The sequence below is a fragment of the Pelodiscus sinensis genome, chromosome 1 (genome assembly GCF_049634645.1).
Source record: "Pelodiscus sinensis isolate JC-2024 chromosome 1, ASM4963464v1, whole genome shotgun sequence".
Classification (NCBI taxonomy): Eukaryota; Metazoa; Chordata; order Testudines; family Trionychidae; genus Pelodiscus; species Pelodiscus sinensis.
This window is the reverse complement of record NC_134711.1, coordinates 67684976-67704158: the sequence shown is the minus strand read 5'-3', so window position 1 is coordinate 67704158 and position 19183 is coordinate 67684976. Positions and strand designations below refer to the sequence as shown.

General features: G+C 48.3%; 2 protein-coding genes across 6 annotated transcripts in view; one reads left to right on the top strand and one right to left on the bottom strand.

Annotated features, from left to right (window-relative positions):
- Nucleotides 1-6611: 6611 nt before the first annotated feature.
- Nucleotides 6612-13932, bottom strand: LOC142829885 (uncharacterized). Of its 3 annotated transcripts, none has more exons than XR_012904783.1 (3): nucleotides 11396-12494; nucleotides 7335-10018; nucleotides 6612-7123 (listed from the first exon to the last, which is right to left on the bottom strand). XR_012904783.1 is itself a non-coding variant. In XM_075932029.1 (3 exons), exons 2-3 carry the CDS (start codon nucleotides 11775-11777, stop codon nucleotides 9654-9656), a joined length of 747 nt encoding a protein of 248 aa, XP_075788144.1. In that variant the 5' UTR covers nucleotides 11778-11915; nucleotides 13792-13932; the 3' UTR covers nucleotides 6612-9653. The 3 variants fall into 3 exon arrangements, 2 of the variants coding, with proteins under 2 accessions (XP_075788144.1, XP_075788137.1); XM_075932029.1 differs by adding an exon at nucleotides 13792-13932 and having other exon boundaries at nucleotides 6612-10018; nucleotides 11396-11915; XM_075932022.1 differs by having other exon boundaries at nucleotides 6612-10018.
- CAPS2 (calcyphosine 2) overlaps nucleotides 13189-19183 on the top strand; it is a 67406-nt gene continuing 61411 nt past the window's right edge. For 2 of the 3 annotated variants that reach the window (XM_075931995.1, XM_075931984.1), the window contains exon 1: nucleotides 13266-13400. The gene's annotated coding sequence lies outside the window, so the exon portion shown is untranslated. Of the gene's footprint in view, nucleotides 13401-19183 lie in introns of all 3 variants that reach the window. The other variant, XM_075931990.1, reaches the window with a different exon arrangement.

Genomic DNA, 19183 nt, shown 5'->3' with positions numbered 1-19183 from the left:
AAATACATTGTATCTTTAGCACAATTTTGGTATCAACAGATCACAAAGATTTCAAAGTTAATGTTTTAAAATATATTAATCTTAAACAAAATGTGGTTGCATCTAACTTGGTATCACCATATTAGCAGCTTCACAACATTTCACATTCGCATTTGACTGTCACTAAGGAAGTAAGACTTTGAAATTTGGTCAAAAATTACCTATTTACACTAAATGAATACCATTTAATTTAATATTTCTAAATGTATATCCTTAGTTCCTTTAAATAATTGGCAAATCTCCCATTGATTTTAAGCAGCAGGATTTGGCTCTAAATAAATTTAGTGTATGCGACAGATGCCAAGTTGACTGCAGCAGAGACTGAAGTGGCAAGTTTTTTGTTTACACACAGCAATAGTAATGATATAAACTTCCCACAATATTCTGCATATAACTATAACAAAACGTAATTAGCAGGGAGAGCATGGCTAAACCAGCAAACAGGATGGCTTTATTCAGTTCTTTGCAATAATGAGAATAAATTTAAGCAATTTAAAAAGAAAAGAACACTTTTCTGTAGATTTGAATAACACTCATGGATCCAGTTTTGAAAAGAAAAAAAGAAGGCTGAAGAGAGCAGGCAGATCCTAGACCTCAACAGCAACTACAGGGAGGAAATCCAGCAACAGAATCCAGTACCATAAGCCTGCAGAGCATATTAAAAATGACTTCAGGTTTAGAGATGAACCAGCGCCACATTGAGGTGTGTGGGGTGAGAACAGATGTGCACTATGGAAAATGGGGCAGAAAAATGACAGAAAAAATAGTTGGAGGTGCAAATATACTTGCTCAGATTGGAAGCCAAAATGCCTATTAATGGCTCTGTATAGAACTGTACCTAGTTATCTGATAGACAGTGGGTGAATGTAATGCTATTTAAATAAAATAATCATAACTAATAATAAATTGTACTACTGTGGCTGGGTAGAAAGTATGGCCCAGGTTCCCAGGTGTCTGTTATTGACCCCGACAGTCCGGTATTTTCGCCGCCTGTCTAGGATTGTCAGATGGTTGAAACAAAAATATCGAACCCCCCCCAAAAAACGAGAAAAAATTCCATTGGGGGTGGGAAGGGGGAAGAGACCAAAGTTGTTGAGGAGGAAAAAAAGGACTCCAAGTAAGCCAAAAAAAAACCAAAACAGCATGTCCACTATAAGAGTTAGTGCAGGGAAAGGAACAGGGGAGTGGTTGAGCACTAAGACCCAGGGGAGTCATTGCTTCCCCTAGGTCTTTTGGCTGGCAGCCATTTTGTGCCATCAGCCTTGGGAAACCAGGTAAGCAGAGGGGCTGGGGGTGTTGGGAGCCAGGGGGTGCTTGGGGAGGCCGGGCGCTGAGTGTTTGCAGGGTTGCCAGGTGCCTGGCCTTTTTGCCTCCTGGCTGGGGAAAAATTCAGAAAATACCAGACATTTTAGGTGTCCAGTATTCTCTGAATTATTTTACCAGACAGGAGGAGAAAATACTGGGCTGTCCGGGTGAATACTGGACACCTGGCAACCTGTCCTGTCTGGTAAAAAAAATTTTTTTCAGAAAATACCGGACACCTAAAATGTTTGGTATTTTCTGATTTTTTTCCCCCTGCCAGAAGGTGAAAATACTGGACACCCTGGCACCCCTAAACACACTCAGCAACTGGGCACAGGCCCCGGCCTCTCCTTCCCTCTGGGCCTCCTGCTGACCTGGTACCACTGGGAAGCGCTCTTCTGGCTCAGTCAGGAAAACAAGATGGCTGCTGGCAAAAAGCTTCAAAGGCTTTTCTTAAAGGGGCCATGCTGTTTTATTTATTTATTTATTTATTTTTTGCTCAACAACTTTGGTCTCCCCTTTTTTTTCCCCCCTCAACAGAATTTTTTCCCTGGTGTGTGTGTGATGGTTTTTTTTTTTTTTTTTTTTTTTTTTTTTGAGCGAGGGAGGGGTGTTCGGTATTTTCAGTTAAACCATCTTGCAATCCTAGTGGCCGTAGCTATTTTGGAAGGTCAGGCAAACAAAGGGGAAGTATGAGAGCAGCCATCTTGGGAGAAGTGCCAAAAGCAAGTTTGAGGGAAAGCAAAAAGATTTAGATGCCTAGGAAAGTAAGAAATTCTCCAATACAAAGATCTATCCCTTCAAAACAAAAGTACTACCACAAAACAGAGTAATGCTTCCTCCTGCAAACAAACTATGGAAGCAGGAAGAGAAGCACCAGTTTCTACAGCTGACATGAAGGTCTTGTTAATAGAAATATAGAAAGATGTATAACGATGTGAGGGAAGAATTTTACACTTACATTAAAGACAAAAAATAAAAATAATTAGATTAAAGGAAAGATATCAGATATGGATAAAGGAAAAAGCAAGTAATCAGACAGGATTACTAATCCATATGAAAAAATCCAAATAACTGGAAAAGAAATAAAAAGAAACAGAATAAAAGCAAAAGGATGATAAGATAACACAGGGAAAACATAAGAATTAAAAACGATGAGTCCTTTAATAAGAATTAAAGGTATTCCAGGGACGAAACTTCTGGACACAGCCATTATTTTCCTTGTCATATTAGCACTGGGTAATTAAAATCATGTTCATATTGAAAGAGCTCCACATACTTTTCCTCCAGGTCCCCAGTGTGCTCTAGACCAAGAAATGTGATTGTCTATCTAGATTGCTGTCCAGACACAGGTAAAATATGGAGGGCAATGAGAGAGAGCTGAACCACTCATTATTCTTAAACACTCCTTACATATTTTCCCTGATCTGGCAATCTCAATGCTCAGAAAGTGAAGAGAACTATATGAGGAGACCTCAGTTCTTAGCAATAAAAATATACAAATGTGAGTTCTCATTTAGACTGTCCTTTAAAGCAGTGATTTTCAACCTGTGGTCCACGGTTACCTTGTTACCAGACTACATTTAAGGAGTCCACAAAAGAATGTCATTACCACTGGTAATGACTGGTTTTCAAGCTGTTATCCATGGAGTCCAGGGGGTCCCAGAGACTATGCCTAAGATTTCCAAAGGGAATCACACCTCCATTTCAAATATTTTAGGGGCCCACATATGAAAAAAGGCTGAAAACCACTTCTTTAAATGGAAGGACAGATAGATATCTGTCTTAGATCCAAAAGAAGGGAAACAGGTGTTTTTGAACATGGAAACAGGAAAGAGAGTGAAGGAATGGGATCAAAAGCATTGGCTCTATAGATCATCAACAAATCAGTGGGAATCAGTAAGATCAAAGAGAACTAGAACAGCACAAAAAAGATGCAACATCAAGATAAAAGGACAGATATGAGAGCAGAAGAAACAGTCTTGGTCTAGAAGAATAAGATATTACAATAAATAAGGAATAATAAATCCATATGATTATAATGATAAAAGGCTATAATTAAATGAAAGTTGGGCTGTATACCATTCTGGATATTTTACTTTATATGGATACATTATATTTATGTTTGGAAGAATTGTCTGCAAAATGCTGACATACGGTGGCTACGCTGTCTGACTTTTAGCAAAATGGCTGTGTCAACATGGCCATGTTGCTAAAAGCTGTGTAGTGTAGACAAAGCCTAATAGACAGGGATGGCAGTATATTTCCCTTTTCTTGTTTCAGCGTAAATTACGGTTTCAGAAGGCTGATATATTTTAATTAAGGGATCCTTGAAATGTCAATTTCACATTGTAGCTAATGTATATACTCCCAATCAAGGGCAAACTTCCTTTTTTAAAAATCAGTTTCTAATTTAGGCAATTTTAGGGAAGGTGATATTGCTCCAGGGGAGAGATTAATGCGGTGCTTAATCCCCTTTAGAATTGATTGAATACACCCAGAAGGCATTCAGCGGTAGCAAGTGCAAATTTGTTGTACCACTTAGAAAATGATCTTCAGGGATTATACCTGTTATTCTGCTTCTAATGACTCTCATTCCAGGCTTGGTATGATACTTTTCTAGGACAGTAGGCCAACTCGGTCACAACAGCTGATCTAAGAATTATAACTTGGTTTTATCATGCCTTGCATATATTATACTAAAAAAAATTGGGATTGAGTGGAAAAACAATGTCTGGTGGTTGAGTAGAGATTTGCTGTTTTATACCTAATTAGAATTCAAGAGCTGGAAGAAAATTTTCAAAAACAGAAAAAATGTTAAGGAAGGAATTGATAACAGTGTTCCCCGGGACATTGGAAAGGCAGTAATGAGGGAGCGCTTTATAAACAAAGCATCATAACTCAAAAAGATGAGAGCTCCTGAAGAAGAGTGTCTGGTTAAAGAACCTTCTGATCTGGAAGTATAACGGGGACTCTCCGGCGCCCCACTACCAAGCCGCGCCGTCCCCGGCCCTCTGGGGAGAGGCAGCCCTCCGGCCGCATCCCCGGCTCTGCTGCGCCTGCGTCCAGGCCGTGCTGAGCAGAAAGCCGGAGACGCCGACCCCTCTGCACTGGACGCGGTGTCAGCTGGCTGCACCAAGAGGGGGGAAGAGCGGCCGCGTCTGCCCGTCTGGGACACACCCACCCTGCAGGGGCCGACGATTGGGCATCTAATTCCGCGGCCCATCAGGGACATCAGTTGGCGGCTCCTTCACGGAGCTGTGAGCACGGGCGTGTACTTGGAGCGGTTTACCCCCATCCCAGACACCTGCCCCTTCTGCGGTGTGAGGGAGAACCTGGCGCACGCCTACCTTAAATGCGCCAGGTTGCAGCCCCTATTCCGGCTCCTCCAGAACCTCTTATTGAGGTTCTGGCTGCACTTTTCCCCTCACCTCTTCATTTATGCACACCCTATCCATGGCCCCACAAAGTCGCGAGACCTCCTCGTCAACCTCCTCCTGGCCCTAGCAAAAGTGACCATCTATAATACCAGGAGAAGGATGTTAGACGAGGGGGTTCTCTGCGACTGTGGGGCCTATTTCCGCTCCTCCCTTGTTTCACGAATCCGGGCAGAGTTCCTCTGGGCGGCGTCCACCGGCTCCCTCGATAGCTTTGAGGAGCAGTGGGCGCTGTCCAGGGTTCTCTGCTCGGTGTCCCCATCCGGTTCCCTAGTTATAAACCATTAGCCTGCACTCCCTGATCCTTTTTTCATTATTTGTCCACCAAAATTAATTGGACATGGGTCCAGTGTCCCTCCCGTAAGGCTGGGGAGGGGCTTTTAGAAGGTGGGTGGGCTTTGCCCGCCCACCCTCCCATGGTTTTCCAAATAGACCCGGCGTCAGCTCCAGAGCCGGTGGGACTGCTCAAAAGGCCAGCGATGGCTGGAGGAGGCTGAGCAAACAGTTCAATATATTAAACAAAAATACAAAAAGGGCAATTAAATTGATAGGTTTTTAGACAGAAAGTGGAAAAAAACCCACTTCATCCCTCAGGTCAGAAATAAGGGAGATTTATTCATTGGCATCAAACAAATCTCTGAAGCATTTGCTAACTTTTAAAAATATATTTAATATGCTACAGAGCACCCCAAACTTGAATTTACGATTAGATATTTGAGAAATGTGAGACTACCTAAGTTCTCAGAGGATGATGTGGCAGCTCTAGATAGGCAAATTGCTGCAGAGGAAATTAAGGAGTAAATTAAGAATTTAAAATACAATAAAGCTCCAGGTCCTGAAGGGTTTTCTGGAAGTATTACAGAACTCTAAAGCAGGAGCTGGTCCCTTTTTAAACTGGATTATTTAATGTTATGTTGCAGAGGAATGAGATTCCAGATTCAAAGAATGAGGCAAACATTGTGGGCAGTCTTAATAAGGAAAAGATTTTACCAACTGTATATATGTATGTATTTCTTTAATTAACCCGGATGCTAAAATTTATGCCCGTATTCTGCCAAATTATGGTCAGCCTCACCAATCTGGATTTTTTTGGGGGCAGTCATGAATCTGATAATATCAAAAAAATTCTGAATTTTAATTTTAGTCATTCTTCCTTTATACTACTTTATTTGGATATTGAGAAAAGTTTAATTGGTTGGAATGGGAGAGCTTCAGACTGATTTTTGGTAAGATCTGCTTTTGGAAATCTGTTTTATAGGGTGGTATCCACCCCCTCTGCTCATTGTTGGGCATGTATATTTGTTAAAGGTCATCAAATTCCCTCCTTTTACTTTGACTACATAGCCCCTTTGGACACCCAGGGAAACTGAGGAAGCATCTTGTATCCAAGGTCATACAGTGTCAGGATTAGAACCCAGGGCTATGTTTACACCAGTGTTTCCCAATTTTATTTGGCCATGGAACCCTTTTAAATTCGGAAAAATTTCGAGGAACCCCTAGGGAAATCTTGTTGAGCACCACGACACCCCACACCCTGCCAGACCCCCAGGAAGACAGTCTGGTATGTAGAGCTGAAAAAGCAGATCACAAATAAGAAACGATAATAATAATAATGAACAGGGCTCAACAAACAATGTAATCTACTTGCCCGTGGTGAGTAGATTACACCCCAGAAGAACCGGTGCAGAGTGATCTGTGCATGCGCAGAACGATTTGCGCATGCGCAGAGCGCAGAACTACGTGGCTGGCGAGCAGGGCTCGCCGCCGCTCGGCAAGCCCTAATAATGAACAAATGCTAAATGCATGAGATCAACATTTAGTTTAATTGCACATATTTACAAACAAATCACATTTAGTGTGTACAAAAAAATAAAGCTCAAAAACTAATATGAATTATATTGGCAGTTTTCAATGTGAAAAGTGGTTTTTCTTCTTTTCTTGGCAAATTCTTTTTTTATTTTGTTTAATACTCAAAAGTTGGATTTGCATATCTGGCACTTCATTCAGTCGATTTCTGTATTTTGTTTTTTTGCTGCACAACTTGAGAATCCAGTTTCACACAAGTATGTGCTGGTGAACGTTAACAACTGACAAATTGCACGTCTTGATAAAGCTGAATATTCTTGACATAAGCCGCCCCAAAACGTAATTAGAGAAACTTCTTTACATTTTTGTATTAAGTGGCTATATGAAGTGATTTCGATTAGGTTTTCATAATCTTGCATAGGAAAGCCAGTCAGTTTTTCTGTTATACTTAATGGATTTGAAATCCAGTTGTTGTCCTTTATGATTGGAAAATACTTCATGATGTTTGTGTATAAATCACAGAGATGATCTGCAATGTCCTGGGCAGGAAGAAGAGTACAAGAAAAAGCTTGGGGCGGAGTTGTCTGGCCAGGAGGGAGGGTACAAGAGGGGTCTTAGGACAGAGTGTCTGGCCAGGAGGGAGGGTACAAGAAGGGATGTGGGGCAGGGTGTCAGAGTAAGCTGGGAATGCAGGCTCTTGAAGGGAGGGGGATATGAATGCTGGGTCTGGGCATGAGAGGGAACGCTTACCTGGCTTGGCACCCTGCTGCAGCAGGGAAAGCCTCCAGGCAGCATGCTCTTGTTCCTGGGAAAGTGGGGAGGGAGAGAGATCCTCCCCCCCTCCCATGCAACGGGAAACCCAGCGCAGCTGCAGCACCAGATCATGCTTCTCACTGGCAGGGCGGAGGGGAGGGGGAGAGTAGAAAAAACTTCTTTCGAAAGAGAGCATGCAGACTGCAAACGCGGATCGAAAAATCAATCCTTTTTTTCAAAAGAGAACATCCTGACTGCCTGGACGCGCTGTTGACAGAAAGGGCACCCGGAACCACTTCTGTCAGGGCATGGGAGCAACATTTACTTCCTAGTGCTGCAGCATGCCCCTTGCTGCAGAGACTCGTGCTGAAAGGTACCCCCCTGGACAGCCCTTCCTGTGCTTGTGTAGTAGGCTGGTTTGCAATCCCCTTTGAGGGCAGCAAAGGTCTAGCAGTGCCTGCTGTGCCCAACTTTTTATATTGGATGTCATAGGTTTTATTTGTGTTTTGTATTTGGTTTTGTTTGTTTGGTTGGTTGGTTTTTTTGGCCATTGAGCCACAGCTGCCTCTGGCCATCCGATGGTCCCACACTGCCATGCTGCAGCTTCTGCAGCAGTTGCAATGCATCGCCTGAACGGTCCTGGCCCAGCACCAGTCAGACTTTGGTCTTGAGACCCTCATTTCAGATTTGGGAGTACTGGCATTGCCCCCGAACCTCATGTTGAAGAGGTGTTTTTGGAGTCTGGACACCAGCTCTGACTGGTGGGACTGCCTCATGTTGCAGCTGTGGGACGACCAGCAGTGGCTCAGTAACTTCTGCATGCGTAAGGCCACCTTCCTTGAGCTGTGTACCTGGCTCGCCCTTGCCCTCCAGCGACAGAAGACTCACTTGCAGCTCGCCATCCCCCTGGAAAAGAGGGTCGTTATTGCCTTGTGGAAGCTCGCAACGCCCGACAGCTACCGCTTAGTGGGACACCAGTTTGGTGTGGGCAGGTCTACCATTGGGGCCATCTTGATGGAGGTAAGGCACTGTCGGGAGACAGTCCCTGAGGAGATGGGCAGTTTGGAAAAGGTGGCCCATTGGAAAAGGGTGAGGATGAGTGGGGGCAAGGCCTGGACTTGGAGGCACGGGGGTCAGCGTCCTGGCCTCACCCATCCCTGCTGCTTGTTGGGAGTTGGCCTCCTGGGGAGTGGCTCCTGGATCTGAGGGTGGAAAGAGAGGGTGAGTGGGGCAGGCACCTTCAAAGGGCTTAGGACCCCTCTCATTCTGTGTGTGTGTGCGTGTGCGTGCGTGCGTGCGTACGTACGTACATATGTACGTACCACCGGGGACAATTTACTGATATTTGTGTTGGTTGGTCGAGGCGCGCACATGATGCCTGCATATTTTGTAACTCTTGCCTGTACTGTAGGCTGGAACATTCTTCTCACAGCGGGACTTTGCTCCTGGGGACCTCCAGATGCTGACTTGCATTGTGGGTAATGCGGCCTACCCACTGATACCATGGCTGATGAAGCCCTATACTGGCCACCTTGATCCGAGCAAAGAACAATTTAATGCACATCTAAACTGGGCTCCGATGCAGGTAGAATGCACATTTGGGTGTCTGAAGGGGAGGTTTAGGTGCCTCGACATGGGGGAGTGCAACATCCCTGACGTGGTGGCCGCGTGTTGTGTGCTCTACAACCTGGTGGAGAGCAAAGGGGAGGCCTTCCTTCCAGGGTGGGGCCTAGAGGCTGGTGGCGATGGGAGGCCTTTTGAGCTGCCCCGGACAGCTGCCATCCACCAAGCACATCAGTTGGGGGTGCGTATCCAGGAGGCCTTGAGGAAGAGGTTTTCTGAAGGAGCCCACTAACTCTCTCCAGGGCATACCCAATGGGGGTGTGTGTCTTGCCCACCCCGCAATACATTTCCCAACATAACACTAACCCTTTCTCAATGCCCCAGAAAATCAAGACAGACACTGTGTTTTACTTGACGAAAAACTTTGTAGGATCTTTAAAATAAACTCTGTTGGAACTTTAAAATAAACGCTGTTATCAATGATAATTTTTTTAAAACTTTCTTATAAACATGTTTTAACTATTTACAATAAATCTTAGAAAACTCGGGGAGGGGGCGGGGGTAAACCTGGAGAAGGGAAGTGGGAGGGGAGAGGGAAGGTGAGAAGCTGTAGGGAGGCAGGGAACTAGGAAGGGAGCTCAGGACTGGGAGTGCCTGCACCTGCCGCCTTGGGTCCGGGGTCTTCTGCATGATCGAGGTTGGGTGGGGCCTGGGACAACAGGGGGCAGTACAGGAGGGTGGGCTGCAGCTGAATCAGGGAGGACAGGGGAGGAAGGGGACCAGGGTGAGCATCAAAGGGGCCGCAGCAGGGGGAGTCATGGGGGCAGGAGCAGGGGGAGTGGCAAAGGGGGCAGAAGCAGGGGGAGCGGTAAAGGGGGCCATGACCTCCCTAATTGTAGCGCAAATGTTGTTGCCCTGCCGCACCAGTTCTGCGAGCATGCGCTCACGCCAATCAGCCTCCTCCTGGAACTTCTGTATGAAGGTCTTGTGCATGTCCCACAGCACTGATATGTGCTGGCGCATCAGTTCTTGGTGGGTCTGCCAGTGCCTGCGGCTCCCTCCGCTGCAGCTGGCTGGCTGGGATGGTGTGGCTCTCCCATCAGTCACGGCCGTTGAGGCTGTGGAGGACAAGAGAGAGAGGTAGTCAATCATCCCTGAACACACCACCTTATTAGAGGGGACGCTCTGAGACACAGGCCCCGTGTCAAGGCTGATTCCCCACTCTGTCATGATGAATGCAGAAGTGGGGGTCCACAAAAGCAGCCCAAACCCTGATCTCCACAGGCTTGAGTACGAAACTTCCCCCCCAAAATCCTAACACCTGTACTTTGGGGATTCTGATGCCACCATCAAGTGCCTTTGAACCCACAAAAGGGTGGACACTTGAAAACAACCCCTGGGACACCCCAAGCACTTTTCTACCAAGTGCTTGAAAAAGACAGAGAAAATGCAAACTGCAGTCTGCGGTTGCTATCCCCTAGTCAGAGGCATGCAGATCCCACAGACAGATTTCCTAGGACACAGAAATGAAACAATGGCAGTTTATTTAAAAAAACCAACACTTTTATTATCACACAATATTCCTGTTGCAAGCATAATGATTTGATGGAAAAAGTTACCACTTAGGCTGTGTCCAGACTCAGGGGTTTTTTTCGGGAAAAGTAGCCTTTTTCCGAAAAAACTTCACCTGCGTCTAGACTGCAGCCGCGTTCTTTCGAAATTAAATCGAAAGAACGCGGCTTTTCTTTCGACGGCTGTAAACCTCATTTCACGAGGAAGAACGCCTTCTTTCGAAAGTGCTTCTTTTGAAAGAAGGCGTTCTTGAATGTAAATAGGGCTTCTTCGAAAGAGAGCATCCAGACTCACTGGGTGCTTTCTTTCGAAAAAGCGGCTTGCTCTTTCGAAAGTTCCGCGTGCAGTCTAGACGCTCTCTTTCGAAAGAGGCTTGCAGTCTAGACATAGCCTTACTGTGCTCATGGTGGACTCCCATGGGCTAAGGACTTAGTTACAAAAGAAAGGAAATCCCATTTTGAGCTGCACAGACATCAGATCCACATTCCCAAGCCATAAAACAATAAAACCTGATGGATTTATCTAGACTTTACCCTATTTACACATTATGAAGAGTCTTTTTGGAGAAAAACATGTCTTCTTTCTCCCTCAGTATCTAACCAAACTGGCCAGAGACACAGAAGGATGGTATGGATAAGCAGCCCAGGGAAGTATGCATTAAAGTAGGTTCACAGGTTCACGAGAGGGGTCTGGAGAGGCCTACCCATCCCTGTCCTCCCCCTCACCCTGCAACCACACAGACGCACCTGGGCCATGCATGATCTGGGACTGGCTCCTGTGACCACGTGTCACACTGCCGCTGCACATGCTTGACTGGACAGCTGCACACTGTCCAGGCCAAGCACTACATGTGATTATCATGCCCCATCCCCTGTGAACCAGCCTCCCCCACCGTGTCCATGCACCAACCTCACATCACTCACCTGATGTACCCTCCCTGGCATCAGATGATGTGCTGGAGGAGTCCTGGGCCTGTGGAACCAGATTTAGGGTGATGGTGACACTGTCCTCCTCCTCCTCCTTCTCCTGGACCAGCTGGTCATCATTGTCCTCCTGCTGCTCATGTTGGGTGACTGGAGGCATCTCTAGTCCTGACTCCATCAGGTGCCTTGGAGATTGTGCATCCCCACCACCCATTATCTGGTGGAGCTCCCTATAGTAGGGGCAGGATGCAGGTGCTGCCCCAGAGCGAGAGCTGGCGTCACGGGCCCGTGCATAGCCCTGACGTAGCTCCTTTACTTTAGCCCTCACCTGATCAAGGGTGCGAGGGTGGTGGCCTGCCTTTTTCGACAATGCAGTGGCCATCCTGCCATAGATGTCTGCATTACGCCAACGTGAGTGCAGGGCCTGGAGAGACTCCTCCTTTGCCCACAACTCAAGCAAGGACTGGATCTCACCCCCTGACCATGCTGGTGCACGCCGTTTGCTCCCCTTGCGTGGATCCTGGGAAGGAAGAGAGGTGCTTCCAGAGCCTTGTGGCTGTGCCATCTTGGGTACCAGTTCTGGCAGGGTGAGAAATGTGGCCACTTGTGCTACTCTCCAGCCGGCTTCCTGGCACAGTGGCTTAAATGGATGCCTGTGCCTTTAATTCCTGGCTGGAGACAGGAACTAAACTAGAGAGTTCTGCTTACTGGGGAAAGATTGTCCACCAGGGTTTTTCCTGGGCTGTGTCCAGACTCAGGGTTTTTTTTGAAAAAAGTAGCCTTTTTTCGAAAAAACTTCACCTGCGTCTAGACTGCAGCTGCGTTCTTTCGAAATTAAATCGAAAGAATGTGGCTTTTCTTTCGACGGTGGTAAACCTAATTCCACGAGGAAGAACGCCTTCTTTCGAAAGTGCTCTTTTGAAAGAAGGCGTTCTTGAAAGCAAACAGGCTTTTTAGAAAGAGAGCATCCAGACTCACTGGGTACTTTCTTTCGAAAAAGCGGCTTGCTTTTTCGAAATTCTGCGTGCAGTCTAGACGCTCTCTTTCGAAAGAGGCTTGCAGTCTAGACATAGCCCTGGAGGCCTCTTTTTTCGACAGAACTGGCTCCCCTGCATCTAGGATTGCCAGATGGTTTAACCAAAAATACCCCCTTCCCCTCCCACCCCCCAAAAAAAAACACTGGGGAAAAAATTCTGTTAAAAAAAGGAGGGGGAGAGACCAAAGTTGTATAGGGAAAAAAAAGGGACCCTGAAAGTCATTAAGGAAAAAAATAAAGAAAAAAACCAAAAAACAAACACACAACCCCCCCCCCCCCAGCATGGCCCCTTTAAGAGCAAGGGCTGAGCTCTGCCACTCTTAACAGGCTGCTGGTGTAGCGGCAGAGTGAGGGCAACAGCAACTCTTACTGAGCAAAATGCAGGACAATGTAGCACTTTAAAGACTAACAAGATGGTTTATTAGATGATGAGCTTTCGTGGGCCAGACCCGCATACTTCCACCTTGACTTGTTTAGCATTATTAACACCCCCCCCCTTTGTTCATCTGATGAAGTGCCCTAGTAAATGTGTAAGGAGCCACAGGACTTGTTTTTGCAGATGAAGATTAACACAGCGACCTCTCTGAGACGTCACTGGATATGAAGTTATGAGATTTTGCTACGTGGTTTGTGAAACTAGGGCTGGGCCACAAACTAGCTCCTGAGGATAACAAGAGTGACCAACCCCGCTCCAGTCAGCTGTTCAGTGCCCTGGGGGCACGGCGGGCACTCCCAGCCGGGAGCCTGAGACTTTCCACTCGCGGCCCCGCTCTAGCATCCCATGCAGGGCGGGGGCTGAGGGGTGGGGGCGTGGCTATTGGGAGGAACCAGAGTGGGCCGCGCCCGGGAGCGCAGGACCGCCGCTCTTGCGCGCGTCCCCGCCTCTCGAGTGCACGCGCGGGAGATCCTGCAGGTGCGCGCCTGGGGAAGCTGGTGCGAGGCTTGGGGAAAGGGGCGGGGGCCGCAAAGGTGAGCGGGCGGCGCGTGCGCGCTTGGGGGCGGGGGCCGACCGCCGGGGGCCTTCCCTGCGCCCGTGGGCTGCGGCCCGCCCCCCTAGCTGGGGAGAGGCGGGTGTCATGTTCCCGCCGCGTCCGTCTTTGTTTACTGGAAACCTAGGCAACGGGCAGGGCGCGGCCCAGCTGCGGGGTGGCCCTTCCCCCGCCCGGGCTGCGGAGACACCCCATTGCCGCGCCAGGACAGTCCTCCCCTCCCCCCTCCCCCCGCGGGGTCCCGGGGCTCTGAGGTGCCGCTTCGAGCAAGGGGCTGGTGGCGCCCCGCCCCCGGGACACGGCGCCCGGCCTCGGCCCCAGGGTTTACTTCTGCCCGCCCCCACCCCAGGGCCGTGTCCCCAAGCCCGCACCTCACACGCAACGAGACCTCGAGCCCCGAAAACTTGCGAGTGGAACAATAAAGCGGGTGCCTGTTGTTTCCCATCCGGTGTCTGAGCTAGTGGGGGGCACTTGCTGCCAAGCTTCTGTCTGCAGCTCCAGGGGTGAGACACTTAAAAAGCAAAACAGCCGAAAAAATGGAGCTGCTCATGTCATTCCTTGGCTGTGGGAGGAGGTTTAAGGAGAGCACGGAACACTAGCTGGCAGTACTGTGAGCAGTATCACTCACCAGATAGGGCTGTGCCACAGCCAGAGCCTTAATATCACTTGCACGCTTCTACCAACCTGTTGCAGAGAACTAAGGATGAGCCGATCAAACTAAGGATGAGCCGATTTCAGTCCCTTACCTTATTCATCCTGTTGCCTTTCCTTTCAGACCACTAACAAGATTGGTACAGTGGGCTGGGCAAGGTAACATTGTATTTTGCCTGTTTCTGTTGGTGAGAGAGGCAAGTTTTGGAGCCTCACCAGACCTCTTCATTGGATCTGGGAATCTACCCTGAGCAATAGGGCTAAATGCAAGGTGAAACAGATTTAGTGTAAGGAGCACATATTCTAGTGGGTCATCCTACCTTGAATGGTTCCTTAGGATAAGAGTACAGTGGAGTCTGGATTATCCGACACTCCGCTTTATCTGGATTATCCAACACTCCCTTTATCTGGATTATCCGACACTCCGCTTTATCCGACCCTGCAGCTCCCGGGGACTTTGTCCCTGGGAGCTGCAGGGTCGGATGCAGCGCAGGCGGGGACAACAACCCCGCTTGCTGCCCCTCCGCTCTCTTGGAGCAGCTGCTGCTGCTCCTGCCCAGGACAACGGGGCAGCGAGTGGGACTGTTCTCCTACCCCGTGCCCTGGAGCTGCTGCTGAGGCTCCTGCCAGGGCCGCTTCTTCCCCGGCGGCAGCAGCTGCCCCCATGCTCTCTAGAAGTAGCTGATGTGCTGCTGCCAGGGAAGATGCAGCCCAGGCAGGAGCCCCATCAGCTGCTCCTAGAGAGCACAGGGACGGCTGCTGCTGCCAGGGCCGCTTCTTCCCTGGCAGCAGTCCCTATCATCCAACATATTCGGTAATCCAACCATGTGTCGGTCCCGTTTACATTGGATGATAGGGACTCTACTGTATGTGCTCAATACTTTTGCACTTCCTTGGACCTTCTGAGGAGCAAACCCAGGCAAAAGGTGGGCTGGAGCAGTATTGCTTTTGGGGTTGTTTATTGGCACAGATTCTTAAGAGCAAAGTGATACACACATCACATTCGCGCTGGCAGTTCGGAGGTAGGCTGCAAGTGCGGTGTACATTACTTTTGATTTTGCTGGTGGCTGAAGTACTGGCCAGGCATCAGCTTCCTGAAGACTTGACCATGATGTTCCTTGGAAGATCCCTTCGAATCTATAGGAGACTTTACTTCCTCCTGGCCCATTCCAGGTTTCTGATATGATGTTACATCTCGTCTGGGGGGGAGGGGAGGGGAAGAGGGATTTTCTGGCCATTTCTCAGTTAATTTATCTGCTTGCAGGGTCTTTGCCTTAAAAGGTCAGAGATCTTAAACTGCCTTTTTGGTTGGATAGTTCTCATTCACACCTCACACACATTCCACAGGTTACATACATATTCATAAGCAATATGATTTCTAAGCAAAATGGGGCCTCGTGGCCTTGAGTACAAGAAACTACAGATAACAAACCAAAGGCATGATAAAAAGTTTAATAAATTGTAACTAAGAAAGCCAAGGTCAGGGAAGAAGGAAAAAGCAGAGGAGTATGTCTGGTTAGCTAGACATTGGTGAAGGGAGGAAGGGGGGGGGGAAGGATCATATCAGTCTGGTTACAAATACTTATACTAAACAGTCTGTTCCACCTGGTGGTAGTGTTTCTGTGAAATGGGCACTTGTCCACTGGGAAGTGAAGATAGTTAACTTGTGAGCTTTCTTCTTACCAAGGTTTTTCTTACTATAAAGGTAAAACTTTTATATGTTTTGTGTGTGGTGGTTAAATCATTGCAAACACATACTATTAAATATTTTGACTCAATATAAAAATACTTTTTAAAAATCCGATTAAATTAATTTGCAAATACTAATAACCAGGGCTCGACAAATTATGGAAAACCCTACTCGCCAGACAAAAAAGGGACTCGCCACCGCCCCCCCAAAGTGTTTTTTTTATGGCATAAATTCCTAATAAGAACAGTAATTACTAATAAGTTATTAATAAATACCTTATAAATCTCTACCTTTTCCCTCTGCTGCCATGTCTCCTCCCCTTGCTCCATCAGCTCCCCTAGTGCCTGCTGCTCCCCAACTCCTCACCCTCCTCTGCTGTCCCTACTCCTGCCCTTCTCACTGTCCTCAGCCTTCCTGAGACCTGCCCCCCTCCACAAGCCGTTCTCTCCCCCCTGTGCCCACTCCTCCAGTAGCCCCACTCTGATCATGTGAGCTACCCCTCCTCATCCCTCTCCTAACACCTCCCTCTACACACCTGCCCTGCTTCTCTCCTCTGGTGCTGGTCCCTCCCCTTCAGGTGTCTGCCCTTCTTCTTCATTCAGAATTCTCTGGCACCTGCACCCTCCTGGTGCCTCCCCCTTCCCTCACTGCCCCTGCCCCCTTTGCCCTCTTTTTCCCTGATACCCACCCCCTCACAACCCTCTGCCCCCGTTCCCTCACACATGCCTTGCTCCATCCCCACCTTCCTCATACCCACCCCTTCTTCCAAGCCTTTTCCCAGCACCGCCCCTCCCTCTCTAGCCCCCAATGCCCTTACCCTCTTCTCTTCCAGCATCACCCCTGTCCCCCCTCTCATTGACACCTCCCCTCCTGCCCTTTTCCTCATTGTCTGCACTTGGCCCCCTGGCATTTGTCTCTCCTGCACCTCTGTCCCTTGGTGCCTTCCTCTTTCTTCTTCTTCTCCTGACCTCCTTCCCTCCCCTCAGCACAAGCCCCTTCCCCATATTTTTCCCCTTCCCTTCCCTTCCCTTCCCTTCCCTTCTCTCTGCACAGCCCCGGCCCTGGCCCCACCTGGCTTCTGCTTTCCACTTTGCGGGGTTGCTGGAGCCTTTTTGAATCCGTCAGGACACCACGTCATGCCAGCGTCCTGCCATCTGGCTCGTGCCCTGCCTCGCGCTGGAGCTGCACGCAGGCATCCTGGCACTGAGAGTCGCTGCACTTCCCCCTTCCTGGTGGCGCTCTGCTCCTACACCGGCCAGCGGATCAGATGGGGCCGCGCTGCCCGTAGTGCAGGCTTTGGCCAGCCCGTCACAATGGCCCACCAGGCCAGTCCGCCCCTGCACTCGCCAGCTGGTAAAATTTACTCGCCACGGGCAAGCGGGCGAGTGTATGTGTCAAGCCCTGCTAATAATGAATATACACTAATTTGACAATTTTCTATGTTAAAATTATGAAAATCTTCTTACATTTGTGGTTATGAAAAGATAGATGCATTCTCACTTTAACTTCATCTTCAGGAGGAGTAGAAAACGCTTGAAACTAACACCTGTTGAGTAACTGAAAATAGGGCCAACTTCTACTCCCTTATGGTTTAGAAAGTACATGATGGGGTGTTTGCTGTCTGGGAATCTTGAGGTTGGAAGGGAAACTAACTGTTCATGCAGAACCATCCAAGATAGGTGAGGACACTCTGCAGAGAGAACGCTGTGTGCCATGAAGGGAGGGCTTGGAGCTGTTCAGGTTCCCAGCTAGGGTATTCTTAACAATTCTCAGGACATTGTAAGTATTCTGGTCTAGATAAACTATGTAGGCTGTAAGTCAGGGATGGGGAAGGCTTATATATTGGATACAAATTGCAAATACTAGTTTTAAGAGGGGACTAATGAGAGAATAAAGTGAAGAGAAAATTAGAGTTTCTGGGACTGAAGGTTGGAGCTAACACAGAAGCTAGGAACTGTTACCAGTAAAAGATAACACTGGCAAGGAGGAGTGAAGTTTAGAGTTGCTATGGAGATGGTCATCCAATGCAACATTACCGTAGATCGTTGATAGAACCTGACCAAATTCATGGGCCATTTGACCAATTTCATGGCCAGAGGGTTTTAAAATTGTCAGTTTCATCTCCGGATGTAAACTTCTCAGATTTCACTGTTTTCACTGTTTGGTCCCAAGCCAAGAGGTAACTGTAGTAGGGATGTGAAAGTGTAACTGCGCACATGGTTAACCAGTGAGCCTGGGCTCATCAGTTAATGTTCATAGTAGGGATGTAAGCGACTAGTCAACTATCCAATAAGTGACTAGTAGATTATCAGAGAGAGGCAGCAAGAAGGGGGAGCAGGAGCTGGTGCTGGGGAAACCAGTAAAGTCATTTCCCCCCTAGCACCATCTCTGCGGGGGGGCAGGGGAGGCAGAGGCACAGCAGGAAATGGCACGCGTGGGTACTGCTTCAGTCCTCCCTCGCTCTGGTTCCCATTGTAGACACTTCTAATTGTGAAATTTACAAGAGCTCTCCAGGACTCTTGTATACTTCAAAAGAAGAAGAGCCACAGGGAGCATGGGTGAACAGGGATTCAAACAGTCCCCACTTGCCCCGTGCTCTCTGTGGCGCCCTTCCTCCTTGCTGGGATGTGTGTGTGGGGGGGGGGGGGAGGGAGGGGATAGGGAATGATGCTGTGAAGCAGCCCCTGTCTCCAGGGGTCCCAGTGAGGAGCTGGGCCCTCCGCAAACAGGGGCCTTTGCAGTGGCCAGGGCTGTCAATTGCAAACAGAAGTGGCTGGACTCAGCATGAACCAGAGCTGAGCAGTCCTGGCTCATGCTGATTGCTGTGCCCAGCAGCTCTTACTATATTTAAAATGCAGAGCCACAGCTCGGGTGGCTCTGGAGCTGGTACGAGCCAGGACTGCTCGGTCCCGGCTTGAGTCAGTTCCTCTGGAGCTACCCCCATTGCAGCTCTGCAGAAGCGCTTATTGACTAATTGTATAAATGATACAAATTGTATAGACTATATGATTAGCCAGATAATCTCATTTTAACATGCTTAGCTCACAGTTACACGCAGGCTCCCAGTATGTGTGGGGAGCTGGCTTAAAAGCCAGCTTCTGGCACACACCGACTCCCGGGAAAGCTACCTGTCCTCCCGCACTGCAGCAGGTGGGAGCCGGAGCCAGTGCCAGTTCCCTGTGAACATTGGCTTCCCCATGTGTAGCCATATAAATTTTCAGCAGTTACACTTATACATTATTAAATGTGTTTTAACATCCCTAACTTGTAGGTAAGTCTGTTCCCCTATCTCCTCTGAGCAGCTGTGCTGGTGAAGAGGGAGTCCTGAGTCTGGTCCCTCTCCAGCCATACAGGACTGGTAGCTAGGAGCCCCCTAGCTGGTGTACTCCCAGCAGCAAGGTTCAGATCGGACCTCCACAAAC